We start from the raw sequence: 26834 nt of genomic DNA on the forward strand, positions 1-26834 counted from the left end.
TCCTGCAGCCCCCCCATCTCCCTCGGGCGTGTTGCTAACTAGCCGTTAGCACGTCGTCAGCTCCTCTACAACAGAGACAGGTGGGAAAATATGTTTTTTGTTTTCACCCAAATCACAAGGAGGCCTCGGACTCGTAGCATCGTCATTTTCTGATTATCACTATCAAAAGCAACTCCTTACGGCAAGGCGCCAAAAACAACACCGTAACCGGCGGTGTGTGTTGTTTTGCACGCATGCATTAACTCCTCGTGAGTGTGTGTGAGAGTTTGGCTCACGCAGTAAGCAGGATGTCCTGTCCTTCCCCGCTGCTATTGTAGCACGCTCAGCCGGCCAGACGCTAACCCCCGCCACCATTTCCCCCTCTGTCAAGTGTCTCCCGTTGGTCAAAGACGCGCCTAGCGGCTGGCGGGCGTGCCGGCGAGGCCGCCGCATCCCCTCGCACTTCACCCCGCCCTTCAAAACTCCCCGCCCCCCCCGTGGTGAGCCGGGACGTCGAAGCCTGGACACAGCGAGGGCCGGCGTTGCGCTACGCATAAATCTGTCAGAGCCGCGGGGCCTTGGAGAGCGCAGAAAAACAAGGACGTCCTCGGTCGCACGCAGACGCGCAACCCCCATGCCAGCTCGGACACAATGGGAAGGCGTCCAACTCGCCCGTCACCTGGCTAAAAATAACTCCTCGTGGGTCGAGATGAGAAGATTGCGTCGTAACAATGGTGGGGAAGCACTTTGATCGGCCAAAATAGCCGCGCTGAGCTCCCGCTGCGGCGTAACGCTATTGTGCACAAGTATGTGGCTGATGGAGCGCCGGAGGGGGGGTCTGCAGTGGTTCCTCTGTCGTAGATGGACGTCTTCATGGCTTTAGGAGGACTGAGGTGAAGCGGAGGTGCGGCGGTTAGCGCTTCTATCAGGCAACAAGAAGGTCCATGGTTGGATTCCCACTGGGAGGCCTTTCTGTGTGGAGTCCTTGTTCTCCAGGTGTCTGCATGAGGTTCCTCAGGGTTTCTCACACACTCCAAACACATGCAGGAGCTTCACTGGAGACTCCGGAAAAGGAACAAGACTTGTATGTTTCTATTTGATGTGTGAATGAGAGGGTGACCGGTTATTTGTCAACATATTGTAGCGACCCTGGAATAGAAGCCAGAGGCTGTTGACGTGTCACTCCTGCCCTTCGCTGATCCCTGGACTTTGTCAATGTGGAGGTTCTCAGTCATCCAGGTTATGGCGAATTTTTGTCGAAATCTTCTTGTCACGGCAAATGCACTTCACTTGAAGACGTTTCAGCTTCCTGGTCTGATGACCTGTGGGGAGTTTCCCAAAATAACTGGGCCATTAGGTCATTTACCGTGACCCGGGTGGCTGAGAACCTCCACAGACTTGTTACTGCACAACTTGGGATGACCAGCTTAGTGTCCCGACTTGTGCGGGAGCGGAAAAAGACAGCCAGGACACTCGCAGACGACAGGAATCACCTGCGCTTCAACCTACATTGTAGACAACAGAAGATCACCCTAAACACCCAAAACCCTGGCAGCTATATTGGGAAACTGAGGAAGCCTCTGGGATGAGGGCTGAAGAAACTCAAGTTCAGATGCCACAAGACAAGAAGATTTTAATAAGAGCCGGTTTGATTCTATCAATTGAAGATGTCGGGAATAAAGCGACGACTAAAGCCTGGTTTCAGACGTCTTCACTGAAACGAAGGGAATGAACGGTATGCTTGAAAGGGAATGCTCGTGCGTCTCTATGTGACCTATGAATTGTTGTAGATCTGCGACGTGAATGTTGCTACATCGGATTCTTTGATGACTCCATGAAGAGCACGTTTCCCTTCCGAGTTTATCCCAGATGATTTTGAATAAATGTTTCTAAAAACATCTCCGTCCAGCTCTTGTGTAACCGTGGAAGGTGCTGAAAAGACGTTTGTGTCTTCGCAAACTCCTCCACGTCCCTCCGTCACGCCGGTGTTTTTCCCCCCCTGATGTCAGAGCCACGACAGCCACTCGGAGCCAAGACGCCGGGCTGGCGGGCGGGCAGGGGTGGCGAGGGGGTGACGGGGGCGGGAGAGGGGGGTCGGTCCGGCGAGGAGGCGCCGAAACCTCGTGATTGGACGAACCGGGAGATTGGCGAAGTGTGATTGGGTCACAACGACTCCCCCGCCATGTGTTTGGAGATGGTAACTAAGCTCCACTGGAAGGGCCGGGGCTTTGTGAGTCACACCGAGCCAAACAAAGACCCTATTACTGCCCCTCTCACCCCCTCTCACCCCCTCTCACCCCTTCTCACCCCCTCTCACCCCTTCTCACCCCCCTCATCCCCCCCTTGGTCTCCACTCTTGCCGACCCCCGTGTCCCGCTTCCCTTTAATGCAATGATGAGTGTATTTCCTCCCCTTCCCTCCGTGCATCCACTCATTCATCTACTCCAGGAGGGTTTTGGGGTTTGTGTGTGGGCACACACACACACACACACACACCCACACACACACACACACACACACACTGTGCCATACATACCTCTGCCCTGACGACAGGGCCGGACAAAGGCCGCAAGGCGCCGCAAACACAGCGGACGTGGGCTTTACGGGATAATAATGTGGTTGCGATTTTTGTGTGTGTGTGTGGGGGGGGGGATCCACACACACACACACACACACACACACACACACACACACACACACACACCCTATCCCCCCTGCCGCTTCATCTGGATCAATGACAGAGACCGGGGACTTCGAGACCCTGGTCAAGGAGAGGGAAGTGTTTACTCTGCAGCCCAGATAGGTGCAGCATGAGCAGCCATGGGTGAGCTTCAGTCCTCCAGACTGGTTGACCAGACAGATCCCCCACTCCCCCTCCACCGACACACACACACACACACACACACACACACACACACACACCACCAACCCCCCCGCCTGACCCCCCGAGGCGTGCACAGACAGTGCCGGCTTGTCTCAGCGATAAAACGGGCTGCTCTGCTTTCCCTCAAGGGGGGAGGCCGTACAGTGAAGATTTGATCAGTTCATTTCCAAACATGGCTCCCTCGGGGAGTGGGGTGGGGGTGGGGGGGCTTCTCCTGCAGATTCCAGATCCAGGTGGTCTTCAGAACCAGACCACTGGTGTCCAAATACACCGAGTCAAGCCGTGTTGCGATGAAACATGGTCACGAACCGCTAACCGGGCTAATCTGAAGAGCTCTACGTGACCTTTCGGAGATCACCAGACGGGGTTCCAACAGGAGGCGCTAAGCACCCACCTCGGAGGGGGAGGCCCGCTCACGTTCATGAATCAGCAGATATCAAGGAGAACATGGCTGGACCTTCACTTGAGAGAAACAACAATACTGCCTTTTAGCCAATTATTGCAATGTTTGGACTCAGATCAGGTCCAGTGGACCACGAACGAGGTCTGATGTTATTCTTTAATATAGCGACCACCCCCCAATACACACATACACACACACACACACACACACACACACACACACACACACACACACACACAAACAGGGGACATGATGGGAAGGGAGTTGCCACCTATTCCTTCTCACTCCACTTCACCCTGCCGGTCCCCATGTTTGAACCCTAATTGATTAGTTCCAGGAACACTTGACACACACACACACACACACACAAACACACACACACACACACGCACACTCACACCATACCAATTATTCCTCCAGGCTCTCAAGCTTATACAGAAAGATGTATCCGTGGCTCTGCTGCCCCCTCGTGGACAGATTCTGAATAGGTACATGCATGCTTTGTTCAAGCAAATAAATACAGTACACACACACACACACACAAACACACACACACACACACACACACAACACAAGTAAATTAATATATATATATAATTTAATCTTTTTACAGACACATGCACACACATCTGTGTGTGTGTGTGTGTGTGAGTTTACACTCCCTGTTAGGTCATAATGTCGACCCTCTTGTACACAAATCGAGCCGAGCGGCCGCGACATCAGCAGCTCCCCTGGCGTACGGCCGGGTGGAGCGCTTGGTCGTGGATCCCACGTGAAGCCCCGCGGCGCCATGATCACCTGGCGGCGTGTGCAGACAGAACGTGGCGCCGCCCCGCCCCGTCCGGCCCCCCCACACAAATACAGACCATCGCTAGCCTGCGCTAGCGACACTTGGATCAATTAATAGTGAATATATTAATGGAAAGAACTTGTCCTTCTCTGAGGTTTGCTGAATATGACGGCGTAATGGAGGCAAACGTTGCTAAACCAGAGTGTCCTCCTCAAAACGTAGGAGAAAGAAGGTAGGACGGAAGGAGGCACCGGGGTCAGGGAAGGGGTCAGAGGGTCCTTAGGCGCCGAGGAGCCGGGCGGCTTCGACGGCAGCAGAACCAGAAGCTCCAGCAGCACGAGCGCCCAGACGAGTCCGCAGCTCAGCTGGGCCGAGTGAGAAGTCCTGAATCTTCTGGTCTGCCGGGGCCAGCGGGAAACCATCACGGCCTCCAGTCCCACCAGCCCCAGCAGCAGGAGGGTGGCCAGGTGGTGGGCTTCAAGGAGCTGCTGGGACAAGCCGTCCTCGCGGGTGGTATCCAACCATCTCAGCATCTGCTCGCAGGCTCTGAGACCCCAGTGAAGCCCGACCAGGCCGTCGGCGACGGCCAGCTGCCCCAGGAAGACGGTGGAAGGCTTGGTGGAGATGCGAGGGCTTCGGAGGAGCAGCAGGGCCCTCAGGCTGAGCAGCGAGCCCAGCAGCAGAGGCAGGGCCGCTCCTCGCGGCAGCAGCAGCGCCGTCACCAGCTTCAGACGCAGGAAACATCTCAACCACTCCCTGGGGACGGAGGGGGCTCCTTCTGACCCGGGAACCGATCTGCAGGTCACCAAACGGAAAAGTTAGCGTGTCCTTCACGGGCGAACGTCTCGGGGGTCGAGTCCACCCGAAACAGACAGCTAGAAACACCACCTTCCTGTTCTTTGCAAATCAAATCACTCACACATGAATCTCAATGCAACACTATCCTACAGCCATTCATCCATTCATTCATCCATTCATCCATTCATCCATTCATCCACTATCTAAATTGCCTACTCTGCACTCATGGTTGCCATAGTAGGCGGGGTTCAACCAGCTGTAGAGACATACAGCCATTCACCCTCTCATTCACACGTCACATAGAGACATACAAGCATTCACTCATTCATTCATGCATTGTCCAGAATTTTAGACATACAACTATTCTCCCTCTCTCATTCATTCATCATATATCACTGTATTTACTGAGACCTAAATCTATTCACTCATTCACTCAACAGACCATCATATGGAGACATAAAGTCAACTATTCACCCACTCATCCACAGGTCATATAAATATAATCAACTTTTCACCCTCTCGTTCATACTTCCTATGTGTGGACGTACAACCATTCCCTCTCTTACTCATTCATCATATAGGAACATACAAACATTCACCCTCTCATTCACATGTTATCCAGAGACATACAGTCAAGTATTCGCCACTTCACCCACAGAGATAATCAACTATTCACCCTCTCATTCACACGTCACTAAGACATGTGTGTCATTCATACATCCTACATTCATTGATTCATTCATCATATAGAAACACAACCGTTCACTCTTTCATCAACACGTTACACAGACACACAGCCTTTCACACGTCACATAGAGACACAACAGCCATTCAGCCTGTCACAGGTGGGTGAATAGAGCAGGAGTGAATCTCCATCCACGCAGGACTGACCTGACGACGTGCAGGAAGGTGATGTGGAGCTTCATGGTGGTTCCTCCCGTCTCCTGGAGGAGCCGGCCGAGTTCGGCCTTCTACCCGTCCGACCGCCCCGTTTGCCGGCGCCGTCACGTCCAGGGTGAGTCACGCTGACGGGGAGTCTCTGCGCGAGGGCTTCTGCACATGAATGACATCAGTGTGTGTGTGTGTGTGTGTTGTAATCTCACGCACTGATTTTTAATAACCGGCAATTTGGTATTGCACATCAGTGTCATGACAACACACACACATACACACACGTGTTGACAGATTCCTGGGAAGCGTGTTGGAGCGCACGGCTGTATCCATGGTAACCGAGGGTGTGATCGGTATGTTGGCAAACAAAGCGACTCTGACTTGGAGTGACTAACCTCACACTCCATCAATCCCTTTTCATGGTGAATCATTCCTTGGTCTCAATAGTTCATTCATTCATTCATTCATTTCTTTATCTTATCCTGCAGTCAGGGTTACATGGGGTGGAACCTATCCCAGCTGTGATTGGCCGAGAGGCAGGGAGGCAGCCGTGATTGGCCGAGAGACGGGGTTCACCCTGGATCCATACAGCCATTCACCCTCTCATTCACATGTCATAGAAACATGCAGTAAACTATATATAGTTTACTAAACTAAACTACTCACTCATTCATGTCATTTAGAGACATACAACTGTTCACCCTTTCATTCAGATCATATTGACAAATAAACATTCAGCCTCTCATTCACGTCACTTAGAGACAAACATGCATTCACCCTCTCACATCTCATTTGAAGACATATAAACATTCACCCTCTCATTCAAATCATAGACATACAAACATACACTCACTCACTCATTCTTACAAACGTCATTAAGAGACATGCATCCATTCAATCACTCATTCACATCATACAGAGACAAACAAAGATTCACCCTCTCATTCAGATCATGCAACCATTAACTCATCCACTTGGACAGCTTTGGGTTGCTGCAGGTTTTTGGTCAGCGGATTGAAGATCTGGTCCGTGAAGACACAGCATTGTTGACAGATGGTTCTGGAGGCCTCGCCTCGCCCCTATAGGTACCAAACGTTAGCCGCAGAATCGGCAGCGACCCTGGACCGGCCTCCTCCGCACGCCGGTACCTCCTGGACCAAAACTCCTCCGAACACCGAAACCCCCTGCTTCCCTCACCCGAGTCCCCTTACCGAAAACCTGTCATCAAACACGGCCTGTTTGTATTTTTTGCGGCCTCTATCTTTGAGTCACCTTTCTGGAGAAGTCCTGAATGTGTTTGGAAGAAGTGAGTCAAACTGTTTGCATTAGAAATATTCCCTTTAGCTGCAGTGTAGCGTCAGAATACCCCGCAACCTGTGCAAACACATTTTCAGATGATGAGATTAAAACATATTCCGTCATTTTGTGGCAAGGTTTCTTGAAAAACATGGCTATGTTATTTAATCCTTTGAGAATGGTTGTTTGTCTCTGAATAAGATGTGAGTGAGTGAATGGTGTATGTCTGTAGACAACATATGAATGAGTGAGGGAATGGTTGCTTGTTTCTACAGGAGATGTGAATGACAGGGTGAATGGAAAATAATAAAAATAAAATATATAAAATATCTGCTGAAATAAGAGGGCCTCTCCCTGAGCTGTCATATCGTCTGTCCTGAAACGTGTCTGAACGTTTCTCTGATAAGATCCTGCAGATCCGAGCGATTCTCTGCAGCCTTCTAAGTCTGGCTTTCATTGTTTCACACAGAGATACCGAGAAAAAAAAAAAAAAAAAGAGATGGAGAAAGAAACCTCTGCTTCCTTTCTACTGCTGACAATGCGAGTTGAGGGTTACAGCCTGAGTTTCTTGATGTCCACCCCTGATCTGTGCAGAGGGTTCGTGGGTTGCAGGCGTCTCGCTGAAGAAGCCACATTCTGCTGCCTCTGCTGAATTGCAACATACGCGAAACTTCCTGAGAAATAAGCGGCGTCTTGCAGTGTGGATGGCTTGCAGGTCCAGAGAGAACTCATCATCTCGCACGTAGGACGGTAACTGCTTTCAGGCGGAGTAGAATCCACATTTAACACACAGCTCTGGAATCAGGGTCGGACGATACTCACATAACTTTGCGCGTACGGTAGAAGATTAGCGGTTAGCGCTTCCACCTTGCAGCCAGAAGGTCGGATTTCCACAGGGAGGCCTTTCTGTGTGGAGCCTCCATGTTCTCCCCGTGTCTGCGTGGGGTTCCAGGAGGTTCAGCCGGTCCCTCTACATCAGGGGTCGCGAGTCAGATGTTGCTCTTCAGTTGACTGCATCTGGCTCAGATAAGTCTTAGCTGACATTTCTTAACATGATAAGTCACAAATAATCCCGTGTGGTCCATACATTCATTTTATATTGCGCCTGTTCAGGGTTGCGGACAGCCGGAGCCAATCCCAGACGTAATCCAGTGTGCGGGAGGGTCCGACTTCAAAACTCTTATTCTTATTGAAATAGTCTATTTTAATGAAATAGTCAGCTAGCTAATTGACGCACAGCATAACTAACCACGAGAACTGGGAAAAGAAAAATAAGAGGACGTGTACCGTATATTTCCACAGGAATGGACAGAGGAACTGGCCTTTGTAGCGAGAGCAGGTTCTGCGGTGTGTCTAATATGCGCTGGTAAATTTCATCGATGAAACGCTCAAATATAAAGCAACACTTTGAGACACGTTTGCTTTGAAATATCTTTCTGAGGGCCGTGTCGTGTCGGACCCGACAACGTGACTGGATTTTAGAAGGTCGACGTCCTCACAGTTGCAAGAGTTGGATTTGGAGTTCAAATCCTTGTTCTTTGTGTGTTTACCTGTCGATTATTTGACTGGATTTGAATGACAGTCTCCACGGATACTAGCTGTCACAGCGGAGGAGCAATTAACGAGTATTTAATTAAAATAGTTTGTTTATTTTTAAAATGTAATTTTGAATCTTTATCTAAAAAAAATGTGTTAAAATATTATTTCTGCACGCGCCTGTAAAAGGATGCCAGCATACAGAGGGAGGACAGCATTTTTGGTTTAAATTCACCTTTTTTTTTTTATAAATACAAGAAGGACTCAAATAGACATTGAGTGTTTTGCTTAAAAGAAACCTTCAACCTGATGTCTTTTTTCAGATTTCAGAATGATTTGTTGCTTGCAGAAATGTATTTTTGTTTTCTCTTCAGTTATTTAGCGATTTAAAAAAAATGCAACAAAATATTTTGTTCATACATAGCATAAAGGCAAAAAAAAAAAAAAAAAAAAGTTGTGTTAAATCAATTTAAATTTCAAAAGGGTCGTGTGGCTCCTGGTGTTTTCTTTACTGTTGGGAAATGTGTCCAAATAGCTCTTTGAGTGGTAAAAGTTGGTGACCCCTGCGCCAGACGATGCTGGAGAAAGTGAATGAATGGATCCGTCTTCCACGTAAACAAGCGACTGACTGATATCACGTCTATATATCACATTAAGAAGAAAGCGAACATTCGTACGACAAGACTGGCGATATAGATGATGGATTAGTGATTGAATGAAGCAAAAGTAGCTCACGCTTCCTGCCGAGACAGGAAGCAGCGAGCGGCCTCGCTCACGTCTGCATCACATCCTGAGTGTGAGATGCAGGTGAGAGCGAGGCCGATGCGTACGAATCTAATGCTGGAGATCAGATGGCGGCCAGAATATGAAGCGCAAACCTCGTCTGCAGCGCCGATAAAAACCACAGAACGTGGGCTGGCATCTTCTTACCTCAGGTCACACAGATAAGTGTCTGTCGCAACCCCAGCGCCCCCAGGGGACAACCAAGAAGGTCTTCAACTGCTGATATAGAAGGACCTGCAGAAGAGGGCGGCGGAGGTTCCTGGACGGACGGGTAAGACCACCTTCTCCTCGGCCATGTCCTTAGTGATTTGCTGCGGTGACTGTGACGCTATGACACGTCTAATTTTGTAAATCGGTAGTTTTGAAGTTATAAACAAAGTTCGCAACAGCGCAATAAAAGGCCCGAGGGGGCGGAAAGGTAAACAGGAATAAACAGCGGCTCTTCGGCCGTGGGGAGTCGGGGTCGAGGAGATCCCGATTGAGAAGAGGCCGACGCGGTTTGAAATCGTGAAAATAGGACGTGTAGCGCAGGACGTTTACAGGACGTCTCCGAGGTCTGACGTGGGATAATTATAAACACGGGTTGAGAGGAAAACACCGTCAAGTGGTTTCTGGATAAACAAGGTGCAGGAGAAGTCTGACAAGCTTTCTGACCTTCCCCCTTCTTATACCTTTGACACGTCGTCTCATTTCCATGCAGCTTCTTCTGCGGATCACCGCCGGCGATGGAGCGAGTCAATCTGACGGGCCGAGCGCAGAGCGGCGCCGACGACTGCCCTTCCATCGACGACTTCCGGAACCAGGTTTACTCCACGGCCTACTCCGTCATCGCCGTGTTTAGCCTCGGCGGCAACGGCTTCGCGCTGGCGATGCTGATCAGGACCTACAGGAAGAACTTCCCCTTTTACGTCTACATGCTGAACCTGGCCACCGCCGACCTGCTGTGCGTCATCACGCTCCCGATGCGAGTTCTTTACTACGCGAACAAGGGCCACTGGAACCAAGGGGATCTCCTTTGCCGCGTCAGCTCTTACGCCCTCTACGTGAACCTCTATTGCAGCATCTTTTTTATGGCCGCCATGTCCGTCACGCGCTTCCTGGCCATCGTCTTCCCCATGCAGAGCTTTCAGCGAGTGGCAGAGAGGCGCGCTCGACCGGTGTGCGTGGCCATATGGCTTTTCGTCGGTCTTTCGTCCTCGCCCTTCCTGATGTCTGGACAGTATCTTGACCCCGTCACCAACAAAACCAAGTGCTTAGAGCCCAAGCGGGGTAACAATCTGGGGAAACTTGTGATGATGAACTACCTGTCTCTGATTGTGGGCTTTGCCCTTCCCTTCCTGGTCATCATCCTCTGCTACGTCGGCATCATCCGAACCCTACTGTCCCGCACCCCGAGACACGGCCGGAGCGAGGACACCAAGGCCATCTGCATGATCGTCATCATCCTGCTGACCTTCTTGTTCTGCTTCACGCCGTACCACATCCAGCGTACCGTCCACCTGAGCGTCCTTTCCCGGGATGACGCGCCCTGCTCCGAGAGGATCCTCATGCAGAAGTCCGTGGTGGTGACCCTGTGCCTGGCCGCTGCCAATTCCTGCTTCGACCCGATCCTCTACTTCTTCTCCGGAGGGGTTTTCCGCAGACACCTGCGTCAGAGGACGAGCTCCGCGCTGCTCATGGTCCGGCTCGGCCCGCGGCAGGAGCACAGACTGGCCAGTAGAAGCCCAAATAACGGCAACGGTAACGATTAAAACGGGCAGCTAATGTTTCGGTTCCATGAGCAGAGTTTGTTGACCGCCCGGGGAACGGACATGGTTCAGACCCGAGGTTCAGCCAAAACGAAAGAACTGCTCCCAACCCGGACACCGAGAGGGGAAGACTCGACCCTGAAGTAGCAGGAAAATCAGAAAATCATTTGGAACGAGGGACTATGGGGATGCTAGTCGTGTCACTTCCTGCCCCTGTGTACTCCAGAGAATTCAGAAGTATCTCAAAAATTCAGAAATTCTAGAGGTTAGAAGTGAGCTTTTGTTTGGACTGAACTTGGACTCCGTGTTTGCTCCACACGTCTGCTCTCGAGCTGATCACCTGCAACCAGGACCAGTATCAGGAACGCCAGACTCAGATTGTCACAGCCATCATCTGTTAGCATCATGTCTGTTAGCATCATCTGTCAGTGTCGTCTTGTTGTTATGTCATTGCCACTGCGGTTCCCTGTGATGTTTCTTCTGGTTCCGAGCTCGGGGCCGGTATCTTTACATTGGTCCCGATTGGAGGTGATCAGGTTCAGGAGGCCGACTAGGACAAAGGTGTGAGAACAGTCTCAAGTCCAGCTTCTAGAACCAGACTGTCACAACAGCGCAAACCCCAGGAGTGTATTTTGCGAAACATGTATGTCCGATTAATTATAACGACCGTATGGTTGTGATGCTCCCTTGCCAAAAACAAGGATGTACTGCGGGTGAACGGCATGTGCTGAGCTCTCCTACTACCGCCGTAGACGCTCTGCCGTGGAAATAGACTCCGCTTCATGGCGACGGCGCAAGAAATTGCAAGCTTTGTCCACTAGATGCTACACCAGCACAGATATTTAGACCTGCGCTTGAAGTTCCTCCATTTCCTTTATCATCTGCACTGGAACAGTGTAAAAGAAGTGTACTCTTTCTGTCTGTACGGCAAACGTGGAGCAATAAAAGGAAAACGTTGTCTTTTTTTTTTTCTTTTTCTTCGATTAGTCCGCATCTCCGGGGACAGCCTTCGCGACTCGCTCCATTAAAAACACAAAACAAGGGTGAGTGTCGGCCCTGGTGGGGCCGTCCTCGCAGGCGGGAGCATAGAAGGCCACTGTATAACCGCTTCATAAACAGATAATATCAAGCACATGATCCGCTCTGCCCTCTGCAAGCACAAATAGGGGTTTGTTTTCGGGCTCCGCAACGGCAGAGATGGGACTGTGCGTCCGCTGTGTACCTAAAAAAAAAAAAAAATGGAGGGGGGGGGGGGGGGGGTCTCGCATCTGTTCGCCATACAGACATTTCCAGCTCTTTGTCTCCATGCGGTTCGCGAACAACCGGCGCGGCCAACCGCAATCAGGGAAAACGCTGATAAGGTTAAACGTCCCTCTCATGTGCACTCCAGGTTCACTTGTCTGTAATTGGCTTAGCGGATCCTTGATAGCTTCTTGGAAAAGGCCGTGATCCAAATGTGTTTTGCCTCAAGGGGGAGGCAGCTCGCTCTCGCCGCATGTGTACGCCCGCCATGTGAGTCCGGTGTGTGCTCATTATGCGCAGTGGGCTTCTTGTCACGTTGTATAAATACACATATGCAGGTCAATATTCTCCGGTATTTACAGCGGAGCTGTTGGAAAGTAAGGTAGGCTTAAATGTTCTTTGCGCTCCTGAGATCCAGGATCCGGCGGCAGGCTGGCTGGAGAGTCAGTCCATCCTTCGCTGATGCAGATCCTTCACCAGGATGTGCTGAAGCTTCTTCATGTGCTAATGTGCTAGTCAAGTCAGGACTCCAGGTGGATGTCAACGCAAAGCTTTTTTTCTGATTTGCGCCTATCAATCTGCATCAAGTGCAGAGTTCTCACTTAAAAATATGTTGTTTTTATCACCTATTGATGATGCTCATGACAGATTATGTGGTAGATTATGGATCAATTCTACTATCATGAAAATTATTATTACTTTTCTTGCCTCCCAACAGTGCTGATCATGACAATAATGATGCTTAAAATACAATTAAGATAGTAATAATACATTATAAATGAAATGAAATTAAAATGATTTAATTTTAGAGGAAAAGATTATTACTCACTGTTACATATGCTAATGTAATAATAAAAATGATCATGTTAAGAGAAACAATCATTCCAGCACACCATATCTCACAGTAATGCAAATAATAACAATAATAGATTATAAGTTAGATTAAAATACTATTCATTATCATTATTGTTTTAGAATAGAATTCTATGTAATACTAGCACCAAAACAACCACTAAACCACTGAAACAACGATAATCCCAATAAGAACAATAATGATGATAATAACAATAAAATGATTATAATATTATCATTGTAATGTCACTTCATTATCAATTTGTGTGTATACATTTCCTGAGCACATGTTATTGTTAATGATTGTTAAGTTATGTTTCTTTTTTTTTTGCTGTAATTATTAATATAATCACAAATGCATCAAATCCTCAGAGCACCTGAAGTGAATGTAATCCTTTGACTTTACGTTCGTCCGTCTGAAACTGTTCTGGACCAGAAGCTCTGGTTAGGCGCTTGTTTAAGAGAATGCAGAGGAGAGGGTTGGATGGAGGCAGGTGACTGGACTGGAAGGAGACGAAGACGACTTGTTTGCAAGACAATCGTGTCAAAAAGATCCCCGCACTTCCCGGTCTGTGGTCTGTTAAGCAGCTCAGAACATCTTGATCAAAGGGTACGAGGATCTGGCTGTCTCTGATCCGTCCCGAACATCTCCTTCCTCCGTCTGAGGGCGGCGGGGCCAGAGCCGGTAAACACCTTTATCCTGTTTTAGTTGTCGTCCGCGGGGAAATCTGTTCGATAACATGTTGAGATGAAACGTCCATCTGTAGTTAATCAAATCCAATTATTGTCCGTTTGGAAACGCTGCAGGGACGTCTTCCATCATCACATCCTGGATTCCAGCAACTCATCAAATGCTTGGAGGTGGAGCGAGGCGGACTCGGCATCCCCTTTGCTTCTGAAACAAAGGGCAAACTTCCAACAATCCTCTGCTGTGAAGTTCTGCGAGATGGTGCGAGAGCTAACTGGGGCATTTCGTTTGCTAACGGCTGGTCGGACAAGAGCTGGGCGTGAAAGCGGTGATTACGGTGTGAGGGCGTATGGCAGAGTGCAAATTCGATCTGGGTTTTGGGAATGATTACTGGGAACCAGATACCAATAGAGGATACGGCACATTTACAGTGTTTACATTTGAAGACAGAAGGAATCCAGGATGAAGCCTGAAGGTTGCCACAACTGAAACGAGACCTCCCAGACATGGACCTCTGGAGGCACGACAATTGGAGGAAGGTGCTGACTTTGACTTCGGATACTGCATAAACACACCTGCAGGGGTTGTGTTTCACCCCAGTGCGCTAATGCTAACATCCCGTTTCGTGTCCACTTTTTGAAGGGTATGCCCAGACTGAGGATGGGCTTTGAGCGAATCCACCGTCGGACAGTGAATATTATGACTTCACTCTGGGGCATCAAGGCAGTCCTGGCTCATGTCGCCATTCCGGTTCCGATTTCGCAGGTGTGGATCCTGGTCCTGTTCTTCAGGGTCCACGGCCCATCTTCGGGATCTACCCGGACCGGATTGGTCCCGCGGTGCTGCGGGTCGCCGGGCCTTCCCGGGCAGCCGGTGGCGTCCGCCATAACTGCTTTTGTCTCCCGTTTTCCTTTGAGTTCCATCATCAAAGTCTTCCCGGCCCGGCAAATACAATCCATCCCTTACATAGTTTGCAGACAGACAGTACTTCACATGATCCCTGCACGCCCCGTCACACAACAACCCCATTGTGCGCGGTGTTACGAAACATCAGAAGGGCTACAAGGGCGGCTGGTAACAAAGATTTGATTGAAAATGCTACCTGGAGATATGGGATTGCGTCGGACCACATGGTGGTCACCACTCTCCGGTCCAACACTTCGATGTTTAAGATCACCGAGAAAGAAGGAAAGCTAACGCTAGTTAGCCACTCATCAGGTTGCCGGCAATACCCGTTATGAAACATCCAAAGTATACTCGTGCTTTCATCGTGGTCCTCTCCGCCGACGCCGAGACCTTCCTGCAGACGCGTGACCTACCCCGGCAGTCCGCCGCTGACTCCCATTTGAACTTTATTCAGCGTCCACCTTTCCTTTTCTATATTTTCTCAGCTCTGTGCAATCGAGGCGTTTTCCTGTTGCTTTGAACAGTTTTTGTCTCGCGCCTCTTTCCTGTTTTATTTTGTCCACCCGTTCCCATTGTGGTACCGCATGTTTTACTTCCTGCCCCTTTTCATTGTCCTCTGCTGCGAGTCCATCGCCGCTCTTCCACGGTTTTGCTAACCGGCACCTCTGTCCTCAAGGCAGAGCCCCCAATTCCTCGAGCCCAAGAGGAACCGCACGTCTCCCTTTATCTCCATCCTCCCGGGGGTTTTGGCAAATCTATTTAAGACATCGCGATCCGCCGCGCCGCCCGAAGTGTGTTACAAGACAGATCGACATTGTGTCACCATCAACACGACATTGTCATCGGCCTCTTTCCTCATTTGCTCTTCGCCGCTTGTAGCACGGAAAAGACGAACGTACCAAATTGTTGCCACGCCGGCGGAAAAAAAGGCGATGCCGTGATGCCGTTGGTATGTAACCGGAGCAGCTTTTGATTCAGCGGTGAATCAGGAGGAGGCGGAGAAGATGAGGAGCGCCAACACGTTCTGGCCCAGATGCGAACCTGATGCAAATTACTGATCTGGACTGGATCGCTCGGATCTTGAGGGTCTGTTTTTGGGGAAGTTCACCTCGGCTGCTGGAAAGGCAGCTCTCCCACACGGAGGCGTTAAGGGCAGTAAAGCGAGAGCCGGTCCTCGCCCTTTTATCAAATCGGCCGCGCCATTCCTGGAATGCTGGCGCATCCGAGTTTGTCTTTTGGCCTTTAGACATCCCATGATGCACCTCTCTCATCCTCCCATTCGGCACTTATGTACCATCATCGGCACGTGACAGTAACCTCATATCTTCTGCCGAGTCTTCGGGCGCTCACATGTCGCAGGTTCCAGGGGGCGGGGCTTGATCTCCCGTTTTTAGTTCCGTGATGAAAATATTAAAGCTGTTATTGTATCACAGTGGCAATTAGCATGTAACTGTTAGCGCTACTGATATTAATAGCAATAGATCGTTTGTGGGCATCGCAGCGGTGCAGCGGTTAGCGCTTCCGCCTCAATTCCTGCAGGAGGCCTTTCTGCGTGGAGTCTCCATGTTCTCGTCCAGGTTCTCCGGGTTCCTGCAACAATCTCTCAATCAGCGGAGACCCCGGAGGGATTTTCCAGACACATGAATGTGAGGATGAATAGTACGTCTCTACAATGAGGCTCTGGGATTGTCCGACAGCCGGTCCGGGGTAAAATCCGCCCCTCGTCGAATGAGATCGGCTCCAGCCCCGCCACGATATGCAGAATAAGCGGCAGCATTTCCTCTCCGCCGTCGCCAAGCGCCTGCTCCCGGAGGAATGTCGGCGCGTCTGCGAACGATTTTAAAGATAGCGGTCCAGACCTGCTCTGCATAGAAAGTGTCCCCTGACAACCAGGTTGTGTTTCGGCGGCGTATAAATAACACCTGCGGCTCAGCTGGATCGTAAGGGTTGGTCTCACCTGCTCCCGTTTAGGCCTGTGGTTTGTTGGGATTAGCCCGCACAGCGTCTGCTCCTCAGATTTTCCTTGTTTGTTTGTGTTGGGGCAAAACAGCCCACTTCGCTTGTAATAACGAACATCAACGAGGATCACGTGCGCTCCGGACGGGCGGGACTCCGGCCAAGGCGCTCTCTTTCCACATCTATCTGTTATTTCCGGCGAATACAAACACGGTCTCATTAAACGGATAAGGCGCTTCACGACCGTGAATCAACATAACGGCTAAAACCAAACCTTTCCTAATAATGGTGGTGTTACAGCGAGCCGTGATGTCCGGCACAACCGTTTCTCTGAAACTCCGGGGTCTGATTTGTCAATGGGGTTCCTGTAGACTATCCCAGTCAACAGAACACCAGGTGGTCTCCACATTTGGTCCTCCGCCGAATGAGGGGAGATGACGTCGGACTGATGGACGGGACCGTTAGCGTCGTCCCTGGAGGTGAAGCGAGCTATTCTAAGGACACGACATCGATATCTTTGTTGACGTTGTATTTTCAAACAAAGCCGGTTTATGACATGTTTGTAAGCAAGTAGCCTAATATGGGCAGGGAGTCTGGATGGATATAACATCTGATCTCCTGTGGCCCAATCAGAGGAGTTCACCATGATGATACTGGACGTTTTTACTCACAGAAGTGACTAGAGTAGAAGGAACGCTAGTAAAGGGGGGGATTAAAATAATTAAATACAGCGTGGAGGTTTAAAAAGACATGTTTGCGCGTTAGCTTAGCTCGTAAAACAGCCTTCTGACGTGGAGGCGGCACGTCGGCTTCACAGCAAGAAGGGTAGAACCTGAAGTGTGCATGTTCTCCTGGTTCCTCCGGTTTCGACATGCAGGAGGTTCAATGAAGCACCTATATTATCCGTAGTTGTATGACCGTGTATGAGGCCCCGGGATGGATCCAGGGCGAACCCGCCTCTCGTCCAGTCACGGTGAAGGAATTTTGAAGAGGACTCTGGAAGGACTCACTGAGATTGGGTTTTCCCGTTCGGCCTTTCGCTGCAACTATTTCCCTCAACATTTACCCCGACGTCCATCCCAGGATGCAACGAGCACAGCCTTCATGAATCTTCGTATCATACGTACCATGTCATCACAGAAACAAGAACGGTTTCCATCAGGCAGTGACAAACAACGACCGGCGTATCACCAATTCCAAGCTCCCCTTCAAACCCTTGAAAGGGCGTGTCTAAAAAAAAGCCGCTTTGTTCCCATCATCACTGATGCAATCTCCGATGCATATCGGTCTGGTTGCCGGACTAACCGCAGCGCTGAGATCCCTCTTTTAAGAAGACGACTCCAGCTGCAAACCAAGTTTCCATTGAAGTATCTATACGTCCGACCGCAGGCACTGACAGCACCCGTAACGGTACTTCACAGCGCACGACGAAAACAACCACTTGGACTCTCAGCGGCTGAAAGAGTCACTTAAAATGCCGGGTCGAGGCGGCGGTGAGTCGCGTCTGGCCGTCGGACGGCGAAAGGGATCTCCAATCCCGTCCAAGAGGATTGGATTTCTAAGCCCGACTGAACTTGCAGGGTACTGAGGATCGGCGGGGCTCGTTTTCAAGGTACCGAGTGAGGTCACCCACAAAGAGGAGTGAAGGGTCACGGTTGTTTGGATGGTAGAAAGCGCGACGCACAAGAGGGGATAATCGCATTGTGGAGCCGGAGCAGCCCGGGGAGCGGCGGGAGCAGTCTTCTGTCAGCTTATTACCGAGACAGGCATCAGTCAGGGGGCCGCTGGCCATTGAAAACAGACAAAGACGCCTTCCAGACTGCCCGCGTTGTCACACTGTGCGGCGTAAACAAACTCTCCTCCCCCTCCGTGAAAGCTGCGGCGGGTCGCCGTCGGAGCGAAACATCGCCGTGGCGGCCTCCAAGGTCACTTGCACTCCAAGACCCTCGCAAGGAGCTATCCCAGTTCAAGCTCGCCGTCCATCTGTTTTTATAAGTCGCTCCTGCTTGCCTTTGTAATTGAATGTATTTCTGGCAAACGGGGTATTTTTGTACCGGCCGTGACGCACAAAAGGGGGATAAAGGGCCGTCTGTTCCCAAAACACGCCGCTCTTCACACCCGCCTTCGTGCTAACCCGCCCGCTAACTTCCCCCGTAAAGAGAGGCCTTTCTTCCTCGTCGAAAAGGAAAGGAAATATAACCTTGAGGTTGATCGCTAACTTCTCCTTTCAGCCCGTTCTTTTATCTCATTACCGCGCTCGCTGCTGCGGTCGCTAGCTAAAATGGGCGGCCACGCGTTCGACCCCCCCCCTCCCCCCGCAGACATTCTACCGAGGACACAAGCTGAGAGAGACCCTTCCAGTCCTTCGAGAAGATCCCTCCTCAGCGGGGGTCGGGAGGCGAAACCGTAAACCAAGCCGGAATAACTCCTTAACAGCTAGCTTGACACGCTATTAAACACATTCTCCGGCTAGCTTAAATCAAGTGTGTGTAATTGCCAGGGATTTCGCAGACGTGCACGGAGTGATTTACGGCTGTTTTCAACACTTGTCGACCCTTTTTGTTTTCCCCTTCCCGGGCCAACGTAATCCAATTCAGCTCTGTCATAACAAGGGGGAGTCCGGCCTCTCCAGATACTCCATCGGCAGGGGGAGGAAGGCTCCGAGCAGCGAGCGTTTGGCAAAATATGACTTTTAGACTGATTCTTTAAACACGGAGCTCTTTGTAGGATAAAGAAAGATCATTTTTTGGCTTGCGGACATTTTTTTTTCTCCACATCAGAGGCAGCAAACTCACTTATCAAGTGAAAAAGAGGATGAAAAGGATTGCAGAAGCTGTTAATTCGTTAATGCAGATGAATGCTAGCGCAGCGGTTAGCACGTCCACCTCACAGCAAGAAGGTCCCCGGTAGGATTCCCACCGGGAAGCCTTTCTGTGTGGAGTCTCCATGTTCTCCCTGTGTCTACGTGGGGTTCCTCAGGGTTCTCCGGGTTCCTCCATTAGTCAAAACCCATGCAGGAGGTTCACTGGAGACCCTGAACTGACCAGACGTGTGAATGAGGGGATGAATCGCATTGCGTCTCTATATGATGTGTGAATGAAGGAGTGAATAGTTGTATCTCTAAGTATGATGTGAATGAATGAGTGAATATTTGGATTTGATGAGAGGGTGAATGGTTGCTTGTTGATATGACGTGGATGAAGGAGTGAACGGTCTATAAGTGGTCCTGTGATTGGTCGATCAAGGGTGAGCCTCACCTCTCGTCCAATCACAGCTGGGATAAGCTCCAGCATGATAAAAAAAAAATGACGTTTGTGATGCAACGAGTTTTTCTGAGCTGCTCTGATGTCACTGACACATCCCCTCTTTGGCGTCACGCTGCAGCCATCTGTGTGAGTTTCCGTGGATTTTCTACCGAGCCCTGGGTCAATCCCCGACAAGGACTCCTCAAAAGAGGCCCAAAACATTCCCGTCACGGGAAAAAAAAAGGATGGTTCGGATTTAAAACGGTCCCAATGACTGAAATCAAATTGGAAAATTCTGACGGTAGGACGTTGGGAGCCGTTGACAAGTATTTCAGTGATAAAAGTCGAGCTCCCCTCCCCCCTCCCTTTTCCGGGGTCAGTCATACTTGCATTTCCCAAAACCCGCCTTATCGATCTGCTCGCGGTGGTAAAATAGTTGGCACGAGCCGGCGGCCGTTCACTCACATCAGAAAAACCTAATTGTTCCCTGCATTGAGTATTTTCAGAGATTGCTCAAACGTGGTTTGGTGAGAGGAAATCGTTGCCGGGACTCATGTGATCAGAGCACAAAGACACACATGGAGAAAGAACAGGAGCTTCAACGGCGAAAACACAGAGGCTCTTGTCACACATGGCGACCAGGAAGTGACCGACCCGCAAATATTAGCTCGTGTCATTAGGAGGCCAGAGAGGCAGGCGGCTTCCATTGACCTCGCGTCACTGTTAAGTCGTAAAAGTATCATCTCCCCCCGTCCGAGCCCAACCGTCCGTCTGAGACACCGACACAACAAGATTTTCCCTTCTTTGAGAAAGCTCGCAATTAGCGCGAAGCTAGCCCCCAGCTATTCTGAGGGATATCCCATGACGGACCTCTGTCGTGCACTCGTACCTTCTCCCGGGGGTGGGGGTGATCTACTGCAACATCTCGCCAGCCCTCCTCCTTTCTTATTACTTTCATGAAAAGTAGAGCCATTGTTGTATCGTGTCAGCTATTAGCACGCAACTGTTAGCACCACCAGTATTCTCAGTATACCCTCCTACCCCATTCACGTCATGTCCTAACTCTACTGTCTCTCTTCTCCTTGTTTATACCAGCCCGCACACATCCTGCCTATTTTTGTTTATTTATTTTATTCATTGCTATTTATTTTATTTATATTGTCGTTTAGTTCAAGTTGTGTATTTTTCACCCTCACCGTTCCTCGAGGTTGCCCATTGTCATCCCTGGTGCTGTTGTTGTCTGCTGTCTATTTATTTGTTAATTATTTTGACTTGCTATCTTCTGTCTGTCTAATTGTATTTATTTCCTTTTGACACTATAACTGTTAAGCTGCTGTGACAAAGGAATTTCCCCTATGGGGATAAATAAAGTTTATCTTATCTTATTCAACACACTAAGAGGAGCTGGGACGCGAACCGAGAATGTTCGCTTCCAGAGATGATTGCGCTAATTCCTGCGCCACGTCGCACGCCCGGTATCTGCAGAACGGTATCATTTGTGCCTGAATCGCACTCTTTTTTTGGTCTTTGTCTGTCTTGTTCTCCCCAGTCGAGGCAGAAAGACGCCCACGTCGAGTTGGGATCAGTCCAAGGTGTTGGGACTGTCTCCAAGAGGCTGGCCGGGAGGGGCTCAGGGTGGAGCTGCTGCTCCTCCAGATGAGGCGGCATGTGGCCAGGAAGCCTCCCAGAGGGGTTCAGGACGAGTCCCACTGAGAAGAGGACGAGCTGGATGGACTGCGTCTCCGGGCTACACCTCAAGATTCCCCAGGAAGAGCTGGGCCAAGTGGCCCGAGAGATGGAAGCGCCACCGGAGACCCGGCCCCAAGGAAGTTGTCCAGTTTCTGGACAACTCTGTTGTGTCTTGGCACTCCAAAAATAAACCCACCTTGTCTCTTTATCTTAAATCTCAACCTGATCACCCCGTCCGGATCTTCCGTGAATGCGAGGACGTCGACGCGTCGCCGTGATCCCCTGTGACGGTCGGCTGGTCGACCTCACAGATCAGCTGCTGTGAAGGTCAAACGTGTCGGAGTTGCAGCAGAAGCCTTCGGCTCCGGGGTCACGATGGGAAAATCAAATCGACGGTGAAAACAGATGAACGCAGGCAACGGGAGGCTACTGTCAAAAACATGTTTAAAAAGGAGGGAGTTAATTCAGAAACGACCGTGCTGGATTGTCCATCCCGGGAGCCGAAGCTCAAGGAGATACCAAGGGTTCATAGACCGAGCTTTGCCACTGTCGGTGAGATGAAGAAGGGATGATTGACCTTCATTCATTGGTTGTCTAGAACGTTCATCCTGAAGTCAGGGTCACGAGGTGGCTGGAGAGCCAGATGTTCCTTCCCTCAACCAGTCATCTACTCATTCACATGTTGTACAGAGACATACAACCCTTTCACATCGTCCAGATTCACGCATTTGGACGATGTATGGTCTCCGAAGAACCTCCAGAAAAAGAAGCCTAAGAAAAAAGAAAAACACGCGCATCCGTTTCCCAGTTAAGGATGGGCGCAGGATCAAAAATATCAACCGACAAAGGCCTGAAAAAAAATCTGCGCGCCATGATAATTTTACATAGAGTGAAGAAAATTTATCAAAGCATGAAATTTCGAGTAAAAATCCCCCTCTTCTTCAGATGCTTACCAAAATATGTCAACCTCTCCCATGTTCTTGGACGCTGGGAGGGAACCAGAGAACCCGGAGAACATGGAGACACGGAGGTTGACTTCCTCAAGAAGGTCCTTCGCTTCCTTGAAACTTTCAGCTGCCTCATACCATCGTTGGGAAAAGCCCACCAGAAGGTAAAAACTTGTATAGTCGTGCAGCTTCTTCCCAAACGACAGGAGATTTCCAAAACAGAAGTGGAAGAACTCAAAACTCCTGACACGGTTGCGTCGGTGCCAAATAAAATCATTTCGTCTTATCCACGTGTTTATTTACTTGTCGGTTGTTCCACTGGGTTCCAATGGAAGTCCCCATGGATGCCAGCTGTCGTCGCGGCGGTGAAGCTCTGGTGAAGCTCTGGTGAAGAACCAGCAACCAAAAGAAAACCGAACAACGAATCTTAGAATCTTCCGGATGACTCTTTGTAACGTGCGGATGAGAGGGTGAATTTTTGTTTTCTCCGTGAATGAAAGAGTGAATAGTTGCTTGTCTCAAAATGGCCTGTGAATGAATGATTATTGGATGTCTCTATATGAGGACCTGTGATTGGTCCAGGGTGAATCCTGCCTCTCGCCCAATCACAGCTGAGATAGAGTGCAGGATGGGCGATCTAGATAATAAATGAATGGATGAAAAAGTATTGGTTTTTTATAAGTATTGAAAGAAACCACCTGACACCCAAAGACAGAACCAGCGCTCTGTTGATCCCATTTGTCCGATAACTCCGATTAATCTGCCTTTAGCGGCTGTAAGCTTGTGCTTCACAACCGGAACTCCACACTGTTGAGTAATATAATTTATAACTCACTAGATACTTAAAAAAAAAAAGCTGTGGACGCTAAACATTCTGGACCCGTTACCCGGCGGCGGCGGCCAACTGATGGGATTTATGACGTTTGGAATAAAACAAAATAAAAAACTTCTTTTTTTTTTTTTTTTTTTTTCTCCCTCTCTTTTGTTTGTTTGTTTTGCACAAGACCAGGAAACGGAGAGCCTTCCTGGAAGCGCCGCTGCCAAATAGGACAGCGGAGTGCAGAGGAGAGGAGGAGGACCGGGGAAAGAGAGTCCGGCCGGCAACATCACGGGCACGAACGGAATATAAAAGATATCGGTGGATAAACGCCAGCGAAGAATATCTGGAGAGTTTGACAGAAAAGGAAAAAAACACGGCACGTTCTTTAGAGTCTAGATGAGCAGCCGCGACCATTTACAGAGTGGGGTTAGCTTAGCATAAAGAAAACATTCACTGGTCACAACTTTAGGTGAGAGTCCTGTCTCATGTTAAATCATTAACACGACTTTTTTTTTTTATATTATTGTTCATGATGAACTAATTAACATTCATTATTGGAAATGAATTCACAGTTAATCTGATTAACTGGATTATTGAGTTGATAACATTCCTGATGACCTCCGTTTGACACTAAGGCTTTGCTTTTTCTATATCATATGAAGATGTTCACCCCTGCACATGGTGACAATAGCGAACGGTTCATTCATTCATTCATTCATTCATTCATTCATCATTGTTGTTGACAAAGCAGGGTTGCAGCCCATCCCTGCTGTGATTGGACAAGATTTGGGGGTCACCCTGGACCCGCCAATCACAGGGCCTCATGTAGAGAGATACAACCATTCACTTTCCCATTCTAATGTTATATAGAGACCAAAACTTTCACCCTTTCATTCTCATGTTCGGACAATCTGCATGTCCAGGCTCCGCTGTTGGGATCCAACCGCTGCTCCGTGCCTACATGTTTGTTAATTGTTCAGTTATTTTTATTAGCAGGCACTAACCGGACCATTGGGAGCCACTGAGCCGAAGCCTCACAATTAAAAACGGAGGGTGATGAAATCCGATGAAGTCACGGAGGGTTGCTGTTTCTGCGTTTCCACGGTAACCTGAAGACGGCGGCTCGAACGGCGAACGGCCAGCGAGGGAACGCCTCGTTCACAGAACACGTCCTCCCAGCCAGAAGTTTTTTTTAAGCGACCCTCGCTTTCTCGTTTTTTTAACGGCTGCCCGGCCGAGACGTTCTCGCACCGCTGCGTCCCTCAGGAGACCTCGGGTCGTGACCTCCTGCTCACAACGTAACAACCCGAGGATTGGATTCCTGCAGACGGGGGCTTCTCTTGCACGATATTTATCAGAGAAACTGGTAAAAAAAAAAAAAAAAGCTTTTTTTTTTTTATGCTTTTCTGTGCATTTTATGGCATCTGTGCATCTGCAGAGGAGCTTCATCTCACTTCCTGCTGCAGCCAGAGAAGAACCTTCGCAAAAATCTCACTCCGGAACCCGTTTTCACTCCGAAAACAAAGCTGACACCGATATTTGGGCTTTCTCTACTGGTGGTTCGGCTGCAAATTGCTCCCTGGGTATATAGAAATTGAATTAAGGCACACACACACACACACACAGATCAGAGGATAGAGTTTCATTCAAGAGAAAAACACTGCACTGATTGGAAAATAATCTCTTCTCCACGTCCACAAGGACCGTTTCTTACTTTTTCTACAAGTTGTCGTCATGATGCAAGCGGGCCTTTGCAGAGCCGGCGCTCCAGAGCGCAGATCTTCTCTGGAGATTATCAGAGTGTCGCAGTGGTTTGAAGTGGAAGTAGTTGGATTAGAAAATGAATATTGGGTTGACCCTGTTGTTCGGTGTGGAATTAGACCCGTTGCCGTGGTGATGCTTGTACACCGGTAACTGAGCGCAGGGGGAAAAGATTCAACAAGTGCGTCGCCAACACCATTCATTCATTCTTTCATCATCTGGACCGCTTATCTTGCAGGCAGGGGGTAGCCTATCCCTATTGTGATTGGCCAAGAGGCAGGCAGGGGTGCATCCTGGACCAATCACAGGGACACATATTCACCCTGTCATTAACATGCCATATAGAGATACAACATTCACTCGCTCATTCACATTTATAGACAACTATTCGCATTTAGAATGGAGACATACCATACCATTCACTCATTCATTCACACATCATATAGACATACATCCCTCTCATTCACATAAATGGACAAACCATTCATTCGTTCATTCACACACTACAATTTTTCCTTTTATCATACTATTGTGCACTCCTTACCTCACTTGTTACTAAGACACTTATAGTTTTATCACTTGTTTACTAAGACACTTTATAGTTTCACTGAGACACTTTATAGTTTATAGTTTATTTTTATTTCTAATTCTGCCTTTTTCTTTTTATTATTTATTACTGTTATATTTTCTGTAACTGGCACGACAATTTCCTTCGGGATTAATAAAGTTGTTCTTATCTTATTCACAAGTCATATACCCTCTTATTGACATTTCAAATGAAGGCATACGGCACAACCATTCACTCAGTCATTCACGCACCATATAGAGACATACAAAAAAATCTCATTAACATATATGGACAAACCATTCACCCTCTCATTCATACATCTGGACAATGTAGGGTCTCCACTGAAGCTCCTGCATGTGTTTGGACTGTGGGAGAAACCCGGAGAACCCTGAGGAACCCCACGTAGACAAGGGGAGAACATGGAATCCAGCCAGGGACCTTCTCGCTTTGAGGATGATTCTCTAACCTCTGCACCGCTGTGTCGCCATCAGTCAGATATAAAAGCTAAAAAAAACAAACACCGGGGATGGGAATTGAGCGATTTCACGGTAAATAGCCGCCTCCACCCCACCCAGGGTCGAGGTGGAGGTGAAGGTGGAGGAGGGTGAAAGGTCGCCGCCGGTGGACACAGCAGATGCTCGCCGGGGTTGTTTACTCTCCTCCTCAAGTGGCCATTGTGTTCACTTCCAGCCATCACATGACACCTGGTCACAGCCTCCTCATCAGGGTCGTCCTCCACCCCCCACCGCCGCCGCCGCCGCCGCCACAAAGACACTCACACACAAAACCACGCACTCACATGCACACAATGGGCTGCTTGTTGTTCCCCCCCGCCGCGAACGGGAGGCCTCCCTTTCCAATTTGAGTTAAGTGAAAAGGGTTGAGATCGTGACGCCGGCGTGGCCGTGCACGTGCCCGCCCCGGCCCCGGCTTCTTCTGGACGTTCGGGATGACCGCTCAACGATAGCTGGTCAACGGCAGACGCTCCCGATCGCTCCTCGCGGGCGGGAGGGCAACCGGTGCTGTGGTTTCTGCAGAGCTAGAAATCCTCA

At 49.5% G+C, this 26834-nt stretch overlaps 3 protein-coding genes across 3 annotated transcripts in view; 1 reads left to right on the top strand and 2 right to left on the bottom strand.

The window, feature by feature from the left end:
* The window catches only part of lpar4 (lysophosphatidic acid receptor 4), a 7770-nt gene extending 7395 nt beyond the window's left edge, over nt 1-375 (bottom strand). The window contains exons 1-2 of the mRNA XM_086178933.1: nt 276-375; nt 1-65 (exon numbers count right to left, since the gene is read on the bottom strand). The exon at nt 1-65 is cut by the window's left edge and continues 30 nt beyond it. The gene's annotated coding sequence lies outside the window, so the exon portion shown is untranslated. The remainder of the gene's footprint in view (nt 66-275) is intronic.
* A 3556-nt stretch (nt 376-3931) lies between these two features.
* LOC147215696 (uncharacterized) lies at nt 3932-5917 on the bottom strand. Its single transcript, XM_086178593.1, has 2 exons — nt 5746-5917; nt 3932-4851 (listed from the first exon to the last, which is right to left on the bottom strand). Exons 1-2 carry the CDS (start codon nt 5778-5780, stop codon nt 4182-4184), a joined length of 705 nt encoding a protein of 234 aa, XP_086034719.1. The 5' UTR covers nt 5781-5917; the 3' UTR covers nt 3932-4181.
* A 4168-nt stretch (nt 5918-10085) lies between these two features.
* cysltr1 (cysteinyl leukotriene receptor 1) lies at nt 10086-11111 on the top strand. The gene has a single exon (XM_086178604.1). It carries the CDS (start codon nt 10086-10088, stop codon nt 11109-11111), a length of 1026 nt encoding a protein of 341 aa, XP_086034730.1.
* The last annotated feature ends 15723 nt before the right edge of the window (nt 11112-26834 follow it).

This window comes from Fistularia commersonii, chromosome 31, assembly GCF_037954325.1.
Source record: "Fistularia commersonii isolate RoL2024-O1a breed Wild chromosome 31, RoL_Fcom_v1.0, whole genome shotgun sequence".
Lineage (NCBI taxonomy): Eukaryota > Metazoa > Chordata > Actinopteri > Syngnathiformes > Fistulariidae > Fistularia > Fistularia commersonii.

What these genes read in the sequence shown, in the direction of transcription:
- LOC147215696 (XM_086178593.1), bottom strand. Translation starts at nt 5,780, where the DNA reads ATGAAGCTCCACATCACCTTCCTGCACGTCGTCAG. An exon ending in ACCTTCCTGCACGTCGTCAG is followed by an intron (nt 4,852 to 5,745) that starts GTCAGTCCTGCG and finishes GGTGACCTGCAG; the next exon opens with ATCGGTTCCCGGGTCAGAAG.
- cysltr1 (XM_086178604.1), top strand. Translation starts at nt 10,086, where the DNA reads ATGGAGCGAGTCAATCTGACGGGCCGAGCGCAGAGCGGCGCCGACGAC.